The following is a 13,318-nucleotide window of genomic DNA, read 5'->3' as shown; positions in this document are numbered from 1 at the left end:
AATTTATTTATCTAGGGGGTCACAGTTCTAACCTAACCTAACCCACTTTTAGCAGTTTTTTTCCTAGTAGTGTGTTCTATGAGGTTTGAAATTCTAGGTCATCCTACTAATTTTACTACTTAATTATATAAGATGAGATTTATATTTTAATATGTATATGTATATTATGACAGTTATATGAAATGAGCTTAACTTATATGTATATTATACCAAACAGCCATATGTATGTCGTATGTTATATTATTTTTATGTTATACTTATTGAAAGTATACGTTTACTTTATTATACATAAGATTAGTATACATTTTTAACGTTTGTAAACTGAAATTATTCCAAAAGTGCGTATATATTATAGGACGCACCCGTTTTATCTCTAGAAAACGCGCATTTTTGAGTTTTTATGTTTTCCGCGCAAAGCTCGGACTCCCGGATATTATATTCTACGTGAACATAGAACATTGTGCGGTAAAAAAAAGCAGTAGGGTTCATAATTTTACAACGCATCACATTTGTCTGTATAACAAGTTTGTTTCTGTAATGAATAATCTGGTGAAAACTCCTTTTTGGCTGCGACGCTGCCACTATGTGACTTGGTTTAGAATTTAGACATACCTACTGACAGACATTAAAGTTTTAAAGGAAACTCGCAAAATCTATCTTTAAATAAATAAAAAACTTTACTTACCTTTTCGTTGCAATGTTTTTTTTTTCGCCAAGATGTAAAAAGATATCGTATCGTATGCAGAAAACACATAACAAAAAAAAAAAATTTTGCCAAATTTGACCCTGTTGTTTTTTTTTTTCCTTATGACCTCAGGAAAGCGTGATTTTAATCTGTCGGGTTATATTATGGGTCCACGGTGTATAACGTCGTCTAAAAAAAGTACTATATATTTATGTCGGCGGCCGATCGGGCAGATCGTAATGTTCCTCTATAACACATATATTGGCCGACTTGGACGACCTGCCCCACAGAAAAAAAAATCTTTTTGCGCGTCAAAACAATTTTTCTTCTACTTATTCCTTATCATAACAAGATACTGAATATACCCTTAAGCGCATCCCCACTATTTTAGTTACATCCTGCCTTCATTATGTGGTTATGTAATATTATGTTACATACCCACAACACAAGCCTTATTGAGCTTACTGAGATAGTCCCATAATATTTATTTATTATTTATCATCATATTGCTGACCACATGTTTTACTGCAACATGATATTAATACTAGATACATCAATGTCATCTGGGAATAAGATGCCTAGTAGAAAAATTGACATGATAGATATAATGTGCCTTTTTCACCCAGTCACATAAAAGACCAAATTATTCATATGCATATTAGGTACTGTACATACATATTTATCATAAAAATATTAACACTGAGGGCTAGCGTACCTTACGTAAAATTATAATGTTGATACACATGTCAGTATATTATACTATGGAAACTAAAGCTTAATGCATTGAAAGCTTTCAATATGAGATTAATACCCACGACCAGCTGCGGCCAGCGGAGCAGAGGATGCTCGAAATATCTAATTTACTCATTACGCCGGATTACCATGCCGCCACACGGGACTACACTTTGGGAATTCCGAATATCTACAGGTACCTAGCTTATATCTAAACACGCAGTGAATTTGCTTAAATAGATTATAAACAAAATTGCATGGAGTCTACATTCGCGGAAAGGCACAGCCATTGTTATGTTGTAAGCTTTTCTAATTGTCCAAATAACTATAACATCGATTGTGATATTAAAATAGCACTAGTTTATCTAGCAGCTAAAGATGAACGTTTTCTAAGTATGTATTATGTAAGACTACCATCCAATCTCGATACTAACACACTTAACAATGGAAATGAAGGTCAAAAATAAGTTATTATGCCTTGTATGCAGTGGCGACTTTTGGGGGTGGCGAACGGGGCAACCGCTCGGGGCCTCGCGTAACAGGCTGAACAGTTTTTTTAACGTGAAACACGAGTAGAGTCAAATTTGGTTCAGAGTTAGCTATGACGGACTCTTAAATATTTATAAAAAGACGTAAGAAGAGTTAATTGAAAAAAACTGCCGTCGGATAGCAGGAGGGAGATTCCAGCCTTCGCATCGAGAACCCACCACCATGATACGAGGTCCTAGGCAGAGCTGGAGCGTTGAGTTCAGATATGACAATGGTTAATTTTTTAGTAATGAACCGAAAGGCTGGAGGTCGAGCTGCAGGACAACAGAGCACGGACACGAACAAAAGGTGTTGTGTTTGGCGGATCGCAAGATCGGATCGCGAGCTCCACGTTAAAAGCTCAATTACGAACGCACAATTTATTAAAAGAAAACGGCATACGATTGAAGACCCAAAACATCCAAGCAAGTCGCACTTTCGAGCCATGCCTTATTCGGTTGAGCAGCAAGAGTCTAGATAACATTGGCTCATTTACGGGTTATCCTTCTCTGCAGCTTGGCCTTTCATGGAAACGCGCCTCCATCGGACGGTCCGACCTTTGGCCATTTGTCCACTTCCAAGCTCTGCTCTCTCGAAGCTCAGCAGATCTTATCTATAGCTCGACCATTACGGAGCTTAGCTGTCAGCCTCCCTCTGAGGTTTCGATTCCAAGCTCTACTATCCTGCTGTATGGCCCTCAAACTTGCACGGGAAGCCATCGAGATTGGATGCTCCGAAACTTCTGTCCTAGATGGAGGTCGGCTTTCGGCCTCGCTTTATGACATATACGTGTATGTAATGTGGTAGTAGTAGTAGTAGTAGTAGTAAAACACTTTATTGTACAAAAAAAAAAACATAAAACAGGAAAAAACACATCATTTGTACAAATGCGAACTCTCCGAATCTCTTCCAGTTAACCTTTGAGCAATTGAGGAAGAGTTGGAGAACGGTAGACATCAAAATATTTAATTTTTGTGCATTAGTGACATGACCGAGCTCCATTCTCTTGAAGCTCGGCTTTTGTACTCTTTACTAGACGTTTCCCTAATGCAATACAACCTAACATTTATTTTTTTATTTAACACTAAACACAGGGATCTCGCAAAAATTTTCGGCCCGGAGCCTCGCAAAGACTAAGGCCTGCTTGTATGCATTATTGAGTGGTCGAAATTGCGGTTTATTCAATGTTGGCCCGCGAAGAGTAAATGGATGTGCTCAAAATGAAAGTAATTCATTTATCTTCCTTATTCTCTTGTTTTGCTTTAGCGGTACTTTTTCAGTGAGCCTATCAATAAATCACGTACCTTTGCTTCCTTACTTAGGATAATTTCTTTTACCTCTATTCCTGATTTCCTCGAAAACCCATTTGTATCATTTTGTATGGCTAGGGCACTAGAAAGTTTTTGTTTGTAATATTAAACAACGTTATTTTTGTTGTTAATTAATTTGATTTAGGAACTAAACTTATAACGTGTAAACGGTACCTGTAACTGTATAATTTGCTGCAATAAAGCGCCAGTTTCCCGATAGCGCTCATTCTACTAACGCGGGAAGAATATACGAGATAACTAAAGCCCTAATATCTCTAAAAGGAATACCTACTTATAAATACGAGCATCGCTCTGCATAATACACCGGCAAGACCCTCACAAATCAAGGGAATTTGCCAAAAGCGAAATTTTATTTCAAGCACAATTCGACAAAAAATATCCGATGGCCGTCAGCGCTCTTTAGGAACGGGCTGATATTATCTGTATCCATTTTTAGAGCAATGCCATTAAGTTAATAAAAACGTCGATAGAATTTAGGAAAACATAAAAACATAACGTCACAAATTGAATTTGATTACGTTCAATCGATACATTTTATTATATTTGTGTAAATAGATGTAATGTCCCAATTGATTTTTATCACTAACTTAATATTTCATTAAAAGCAATAGAATCAAACGACACAGTTATTAGATCGAAATCGATAACTATATCAAAAATCGTCGTAGTCATAAGTTAAGGAAGGATAAATCAAGATACTTTGTGAAATTTAATGAGAAAATATTGTCACTACTCTAACAATACAAGTTTAATTAGTACTTAAACATAAAATAATCTCACGATCCAAACTAATTCTCTCAGTTTAAGGTCACTTACTTTTTATGCATAACCTCCAAACTGAAATCCGAACCAAGCTAGATGTGTCTTATTTGTCACTTATCACTCACTAACACAAATATTTGTTTTTCACAATACACGTTCTAGACTATTGTAAAAAAAACACACTTCTCAGAATAGCACGCGAATAACCTACTTATTTGTCACATCACACCATGGGAATGAATTTTTAGTAATGATTGTCATAGCAACAGCCATAGCCGTTGCACCCACTATAATTGTGTCAAAATACACAAATACAAGTATATTATAGCAGTTCAATGTAATAGAACGCCTTATCAGGTGCGATGACGATACAAAAGATAAGCTTGCATGTGATATCACTGACCTAATCGTAGGTATTAAATTCTAGGTATCTGTCATAGGTATGTGCTTCTAATTTGTTCAAAAATTTTCATTCTGAACGACAGCTTCTATAATTTTTTTTGCTAACAACCTTTATGATTTAAGGCCCCTTAGGTTCGTGTTCTTTCACTCTATGAGCGTAAACGTGAATATAATGTTCTTGAATTTTAATTTATAGTAAGTTTTAACAAAAAAAGTAATCGATAAATCCTCTTAAAAATAAAAGTGCACATTCTTAGAAGTAATATTCATATTTTTAGCTTTTGTGCATAAATTATTACAAATTTTTAAAGTTCGTTTTAGACCTATATGTTCGTGATTTTTTTCTATCGAGCGGAAGTCAAATATCAGGAAACGAAACGATGACTAGAAAAATCCCCAAGATTGCTAATTAAATTTTTGGCAACAGTTTTCTGATTTAAAAACGCGGTAAGTAGGTACAATTTTCCAAGAACACCACAGCCTACAGCAACTTAACAATTGTTGTTTTAAAACGGTGTAGTCAACTGCAAAAACCATATAGTGTCAAGGCGAAAACAGTGGCTCAGCTCGAACAGTGGCCCAGTCGCCCAAATATCGTCTCTATCGTGTAGAATTAGGTTGAATGAGCCACTGTACCCGGCTTTTTTCTACCCAGCCACTGCTCCCTCCTCTACCCTACCAAATCAAAGTATTAGTCAATTCAGTTAACTTTGCTCACACCTTAATATTAAATACAAATTAAGTCTGGTTCTCATAAATTCGTTAGTATGGTTTCAAACATTATGATTATGACCATCGCATTCCATCTCTTTATCTAGTGAGTCACGCAATGGTGGGTTACTTAGGTACATGAATCAGGGTGCTTAGCCACCGTGTCAATAGTTAACGCCCCGTAGCGTAGCGTAGTACTCTCTATTACTCTTCCATATCAGTGCGACAGTGACAGTTGCGTTTCGTTCGCTACGGAGCGTAAACGATAGGCACGTTGGCTACGCACCACACAAACTAAAAACAAAACATTTACTAAAACCAACATATACTTTGATCTACCTTAAAACGCACGTTAAATCTAACTCATTAATAGGTCAATATATACCTTTAATTACATTATAACATTTTTAATTATAATAAAAAAAAAATTAAAAGTAAAAATCACTCGCACATAGTTTGTTTATGAGATCGTACAACCGGAGCGCACCGGGAGCCGGGCGCGGAACCAAATGTGATGAAAATGAAAAAATGAAAAATGAAAAAATATCTTTATTATCTATTTACAAACATATAGTAAGCATTTGCTGGGGCCTCTCTTTAGGCTTACAAAGCCTGTGTTGAGACGTCCCGCTCTTCCACAATCGTAATTACTTGTAGTTACATTATAATACAAAATTACAGTTTTTTTTTTTAGGTATTTATATACACCGTGTTTTTTTTGATTTGCGTTAATTTCGAGGGTGTATTCCTGAGCTTAAATTAAGTAACTTTCTCAAAGACACCGATATTTTAATTAACTCCATTTCGGAGATAATCAATCATTAATTTTTATCTTATAAGGCCCTTTCGAGCGTATACACTTGCCTTAGGGCCTGTTTACTTATTGATTAGTGTTTAGTGCGAGTTCATACATTTGCTACTAAACGTAAGTACTATCTCGGACGATCGACGTTCGAAATGACATTGATATGTCACAGTTTTCAATTGTTTGGTTGAGTTAAATGTAATGCCCGTGTTAGAACAACGCTATATGCAACATTTAGTTACTTTTTATAAAAATAAAAATAGTAAAAAAAAAACCAAAAAAATTTTTTTTTTTTAAATGAACTATGCCATTTAGTTTCCTTAAACGTACTTACCGATACCCCGAAGTTAACGAAATTCAATAAAAACACGGTGTATATTTGTTACATATATTTTTAATGTTTAGGATAGGAGTGTGTTCATGTGTGTGTGGGTGTGTGTGTGTGTGTGTGTGTGTGTGTGTGTGTGTGTGTGTGTGTGTGTGTGTGTGTGTGTGTGTGTGTGTGTGTGTGTGTGTGTGTGTGTGTGTATGTGTGTGTAAGCGTGCGTGCGCTTGGGAATACACTCTTTACAGTTGGAGTAGTCGCTCCGTCTCATGATATTTTTTTGCCTGAAGCCATTTTGGAATAACTGTTTTACAGTGATGGTAATTTTTTCCATATATGTTTATATATGTATATTTTTTAAAGTCACTTTATAACTGTCATACAACTACACTTTTACGGCCACATTAGCAAATATATTAAACATTTAAATCAATTTAAATTAGATTAGGTACTTAACAAAGCCTAAAACAATAGTTTACCTACTAGGTTTAATTTAAATTTCAGGGTTATCTACTGTCGGCCGTAGACACCCTTTTGGCAGCCTTTATTTAAAGACCTGGCACCCTTATACCCATTGGTGTGGTAATACAGCCAATGTGACCTTTTAGGTCGGTAATTCAATCTGGAATCTTCTTTATTTTCGATAGATCAAATTAGTTTCGAGGAATTTTAAGATAATTCGATTTGTAATTGTGAACTATTTCTGGCAGACACAAATTGATCACGATTTAAGAATGGAGTTGGCCGGTCGAAGTATTTTACAGATGGCGCCAGCATAGCTTGACCTGTCGATTTGTTTTTTCTTTTTAATTTTATGGTCCCTTTAAGCCATACCTAGAATTGTGTCACATTCTTGTTATTTTTTGGATATTTATAGCCTGGATGCCAGCCCTTTAAGCCAAACCTCATAGACAAAACTAGAGACAGGGGCAAGCTATGATGGCGCCATCTATGCAAACCTTTGACAGCCCGATTAGGACAGCTTACTCTGACATACGGCTATTTCCACAAAGGTGTCTAGAAAAGAGACCGCCTTCTTTGAGGAACCAAGACATCTGTCGGCAAAGGTGGTTCCCAATTTGACTGTGTTCTTAAACAGAGTCCGAAACTGTGGCAATCTCATACTTCTTTTGACAATTCGGGCATACCTACATTTCTAACGCGATGCGATAATTAAAGCTACTCCGTAGGAAGGCCAACCTCGAATTTTATAGAGCAATATTATTATTAGATCGTTGCTATAACGAAGTAATCAGTTACACACAGAGTTCAATCCAGAGTGTACGTAAAAAAGATCACTGAAGTAAAAATAAAGTTTACTCTGAAATATTCTCGATAACGAGTTCTGTTGGAGACTGATAAAATCGAATATGCCAGCAACATGCTATTCTTCAAGTCTAATCAACAACATGGCAATGTATATCTAATTCCTGGCTTGCAATTAGTAGTGCTATGCTAGTAATGTAAAACATTCACGCTACAGTAATGTAATGTCAATATGCTGCCACGCAAATCGGCTTTTAAGTTATTGTAACGCAAAGGTCACGCACCGGCTACGATAAGGCGCAATAGTTAGGGTTTCTATTAGTTTTTAATTTATAAACGAAATTAGTTTTAATACATTTATAAAGTAATGAATGCTTATAGAGTCGTTGACTGTTTAGTCGAATCAAGTTGCTCAGTCAAAACGATTAGTCAATCATGTTTACTGTATGTACTATTTATTTATTTTTTGCGACAATAAATGACTTTTTATTTATTTACATTTAATTAAATAGTTAAAACGGGTGTCTCACCAACCGACAGGACTAGGGACTCTCAAGTGAAATTCCATTTTTAACCACAAGCATCACTACGGACTACAGGTTCCGCTAAATTTACGAGTAACTATACCTAATAATAAAGGTACGCGGTTCAACTTGAAGTGTGCATCGAAAGTTAAAACTTACTTAGTTGTTATATAAATATTCAGACTTTTATTTGGCTTGTATTTAACTGAATAACTTTACTATGTAAAATATAACGTCAAAAAAATCATTCTTACTACAACATTTTAATGTGAAATTATAATCAAATTTTTTACATCTTGCTACCCTATTAAAGCAAATGACACAAAACTTGATTGTTAACCCAAAAATAATAAACTGCGACTCCATTTGAATGTACAATAACCACATTTTTTACATCTTGCTATCTTATTAAAACTAATGACACCAAACTAATCATAGTTATGTTATAGTCGTTAGATTTGTAGCTGGCCTCGAGCGGCTAATCCTGATGTCTATTGTTAAGTGAAACCGCACGTACTATATGGCACCTGAGGGCGGGTTAGTCCAACGCTCAAAAAACCAGTGTAGGTGCGCTCTCCGATAACGCACCTTTGTTCCGCATCTCGATGACATATTTTAGACTGGTTCTGTAGCGTTCGACTCGCCGGCACTAACCGGCGGTAACCGTAGAGGGACCACACAAGAAATCGCAAATTATTTATCCATTTGTTTGTTCATTTTGAATCTTATTGCAATTTCCATAGGAGTTGTAATTCAATAACCGGTTAAAGTGGCCGGACTATTTTTATGCAGGTAGTAGAACGTGCGGTTTTACTTAACAATAGACAAAGGATAAGCCACTTGGGGCCAGCTACAAAACTAACGACTACAACCCAAAAATAGTTAATGACCACCAAAATTTGAAGCACATTTTAATCAAGTATGTCATGCAAATATATCGTGATTAAAAAATTACGCAAAGTAAATCATTATTTACCCTAATATAGTAAATAAACTCCTAAAGTTGACCCTATACTATTTGTTAAAATGTTTACTAAGGTCTGAGTTTTTTATGTCTCTAAATTAATTAATCCACTTTTCTGATAGCAGCTCGGTTCTGTAGGGATCGCAGTTCTAACCTAACCTAAACCACTTTTCTGATAGCAGTTCGGTTATGTGAGGACCTCAATTCGAATCTAACGTAACCCAATTTTCTAGTAGAATTTCGTTTCTGTAAGAGTCGGAGTTCTAACCTAACCCACTTATCTGATTACAGTTCGATTCTCTGAAGGTCGCAGTTCGGACCTTACCTAACCCACTTTTCTAGTAGCGTTTCCTTCCTGTAAGGGCTTTTCTACTAATAGTTCGATTCTATAAGAGTTGCAGTTCTAACCTAACCAACTTTTATGATAGCAGTTCTGTTTTGCAAGGTTCGCAGTTCTAATCTAACCCACTTTTCAAGTAGCAGTTCTGTATTTGGTAATATGCATAATTTATGTCATGCATTGTTCCTGCTTCTTTAAAAAAATGATAAAATCAAAGAGACATATTTTTATGTTTTGTTTATACATTTTAGGGCAATATTAAGACTCTTAGGAGTATTTTTTGCTATTATAGGTATGATAAAAAAACTTGTTCTATGACTAATGTATCTGTTTTTTAACAATGAAGACGGCCATTTTATCGTTTAAATTTACATCCATTGCCTAACTGTAGGAGACAAAGTGGATAAGGCTTTATTTCCACATAGGATTAAGTATAAAGGATTGTATCCATACCCATACGTCTAATTGGCTTTATCCTGAATAGAAATGAAGCCTAAATGGTTTTAAGTAGGTATCTGTGTAAAACACACAAATAAATGACCTTACCAGTATTCAAACCCGGGACGGACGGGAACCAGGGACAGTACCGACTAGGCTATAATGCCGTAAAAATAAATACGATATATTTTTGAATAATTAGTAGTAGTAAAACAATATTATATGTTTACAGTCGAAATAGATGTCTTAAACGATAGAAATAGAAGTCTTAAACTGTGTCGTTTAACGTCATTATAGTAGACATACATATATATTTTTTTATACCACAACGGTGGCAAACAAGCATAGAAAATTAAAAATACCATGTAATATTTATGATGGTAGTTTCTTAAACCAGTTAGGTAGGTGCATAATTTTGAGGGTATTACGTATATTGATTACCATCGAAGTATTGTATAACTTTGTCTGTTATTCCTGTTTATTTTTTATATGAAATGTCCTGTACCAAACTGAACCTGACTTTTACTAACATAATTTATTTACTGAAATGTTTCACATAGGTACGTACATGTATAGATTGGCGTGGGTGATCAGTTTGTTTCGAGCAGTCATTTTGCGGGCGATCGTTAACCGATGTCATAAATCATGCGTTATCAATCCCATCCGCGGAATTTTAGCCAATTACATCTCATCCCCTCACACCTAGGGTTATCGGACGTCAGCTTTTTTCATAACATGAATAAATGTAATCTACCTACATTAGAAATGTGGCTAAATGACGGTCGACATGGTGAAAATTCATTTATTGATAATGATGAGTTTTAGTCATGCTGTTCATTTTATGTGTGTGATTTTTTAAATTTGTTTTATAATTTTATTTTCAAATATATTTTTGTTTTAGCCTTAAGTAATACTAAAATTATTTTTATTGTTTTATTACACTGTTACTATCCCAGATATGGATATTTAAGGTGTCTGAAATAAAGTTTTTAATTCAATATTGTTTATATCTCTCAAAGTTATTTAGATACAAAGACAGCCTCCTAGTCCTATGCCTGCGACTTCGTCACCGTATTAGAAGTCGCTAAACTATCCTTTTACCCTCACCCCCTTTGTACTCTCGTACTGAATTGTAACCCCCGTTGAACTAACTCAGTACCTTTCTAGCTTATAAACTATCTGTTTTTAGATGAATGAGGAACAAACATACAAACATAAACTTCTATATATATAAAAGTTAAAAAAGACATATTCCAATCATGTAGGCATAACGTGATCACTGATCACTGGTCGCTAATATTCATAAAAATCAGGCATTACCTTGAGTTTTTAACTTGGTGACTGCTAACCCTAGTCACACCCACCCCGTCGACCCCCGTAGCCGTAACTCATCGGATGTTTTCGAATTCATCAGTAATTTATATGCACGCCCGCACGAACATTAAGTTCGACGTTTCAAACCGTTTGTATTGATGTCTATATTGTTAAGTCTCGTTTACTATAAATAAAAAGTAAATGCACTAACGAGTCTCTACTGTTTATCATCAATCATCAAAACTGTGATGTATTGAAATCTGTATCAACTTATAAGAAACGATGTCATCAACTTGTAAGCCTTTCCCACATAAATTAGGTAAATTTCTCTTTTTCTGCTGCAAACCTGTCGGTTTGGTCAACTTTTAGCAACCAGCGAGTAAGTTCAAAGACAAATAGTAATTGTGTTTTCGTTATCGTACTTTCATACAATTTGATCAAGTTACTTACCAATCATGTGGAGGCTGCGGTCGCCTGCGGGCTTGGACACAGCACGGAGGTTCCTGTGGCTCGCAGGGCAACTGGAGCGCGGGCGGCGGTGGTGGTGGCGGCGTGCATGCCAGGCGGCGTGCGGCGGCGGCGCCCACGTACTCCACGTAACGAGTGGGGGGCGGCGAGGCCGCCAGGTCCTCGCGGCATGCTGGGCCGCAGCACTTGACGCGCGACGATGGCGGCGGCGGCCGACAAGCCAGCCCGCAGTACACCGGGGGCGGCGGGCGCAGCGGCGCCGGCGGCCGCGGCACGTACCGCTCCACCGGCACGTGAGCCGCCGGCGGCACATAGCGCGGCCGCCGCGCGCGCTCGGCCTCCGCGCAACGGCGCACCCGCCTCGGAGACGCTGAGAAGCGATCCGGCAGCGGCGCGGGCGGCGGCGGGCTTAGCCTCTCCGGCGGTGCCACGCTGAACGCGCCCGCCGCCGGGAACCGCTCGCAGGGGGAGCGCGGATACTCCTCGCCCATGGCGCGCGGTCAGCCGGGCCCGCCGCCGCCCGCGCGCCCTCCTAACCACGCGGGCACGCCGAGTCACATGCCGCGCCTCCACTCTAGCACTATCACTGGTCTGACGTGCCGCTCGCGTGCGGGAGCTGCGGCACGGTCCCGATGTCCGCATTCACTCCGCGAGCGCCATAGCGCTCGAAACGATCGATAGCTGCGCCGAGCGGGCAGGCTCAGAGACCGCCCGCCGCGACGCCTCGCCCGTCGAACATTCTGACCCCCTTCGTTACCGCTAAGGGTTTCAGCTCAAAGTCTGAAGCTGGGGCGAGGCGAAAGTGCGTCTTCAGCCAAGATGGCCGACCTCGACATGTCCGCGTGAGGCGCGCTTGCGCGAATAACACTGCGATGTGTTTGTTTTCACCAGACTAGGTTGGGGATATTATAGTAGGTACCACTTAACAGCTTTGGATCTGTTTTTTTCACGTTAAACTAAACTATCACTTAGCGTGTATACGCACGTCGCCGAGTAAGCGTTTATCGTCGCTGGAAAATCGAGATAGTCGCGGAGCTGGCGACGACGGTGGCGATCCGTCGCGAGGCCCGAATGCCGGAGTGCGCCGGCCCGCGGCCCGCGGCGACGTCAGGCCGTTGCGCGGGACACGTATCGACGCCGCGCCGCGCCGCTGCGTTGCGCCGCTGCCCTACGCCTCTCTTCACATCGCTCCCACAAAAACATTCAATGCGAAACAACCTTCGCATCCAGATCGTTTTTATTTTCAGAGACCTAATCATACATTTAAATTTGATCCCGATAAATTCACTCAGCGCGGCTTTTGTAAAGCTCGGTTTTGAATATCTATTTACGCTTTCCAATTCGAAAAACTGAATACAGCAGCGATATCAACGCATACAATTTACATTTAGAGGACATGACAAACAACTGTTTTGATAAAACGACATTCTTGACGTTCGTATTAAATTTATATAGTTTGTCGAGCTCTAACCCCATCTCTTTGACTCGAAAGTTCACGATTTGAGTGTAGACAGTAGAGTTGTATGCTTTCGCGTGCTTTCGCAAACTAGGTGCGCTACTTTTTAAGGTGTCTTAAATGTATTCCAAAACTAGTTTGCTTACAATTTGGGCTATATTTTTTAATACCACTTTACTAGTAAAATAGCATAGGGCTCCCCTGATAGAAATCGGTCACCGCAGCTTTTGCACGTCTGCAACCACAGAAGTGTCACACTTTATCAAC

At 38.4% G+C, this 13,318-nt stretch overlaps 1 protein-coding gene across 2 annotated transcripts in view; it reads right to left on the bottom strand.

Annotated features, from left to right (window-relative positions):
* The window catches only part of LOC133522111 (inactive rhomboid protein 2), a 224,983-nt gene extending 212,820 nt beyond the window's left edge, over positions 1-12,163 (bottom strand). For both annotated transcript variants that reach the window (XM_061857323.1, XM_061857324.1), the window contains exon 1: positions 11,578-12,163. In XM_061857323.1, the coding sequence (XP_061713307.1) occupies positions 11,578-12,086 (509 nt within the window). In that variant the 5' untranslated portion in view covers positions 12,087-12,163. The remainder of the gene's footprint in view (positions 1-11,577) is intronic.
* Positions 12,164-13,318: the final 1,155 nt, after the last annotated feature.

This window comes from Cydia pomonella, chromosome 10 (assembly GCF_033807575.1).
Source record: "Cydia pomonella isolate Wapato2018A chromosome 10, ilCydPomo1, whole genome shotgun sequence".
Taxonomy (NCBI): Eukaryota; Metazoa; Arthropoda; class Insecta; order Lepidoptera; family Tortricidae; genus Cydia; species Cydia pomonella.
This window is presented reverse-complemented; position numbering and strand designations above follow the sequence as displayed.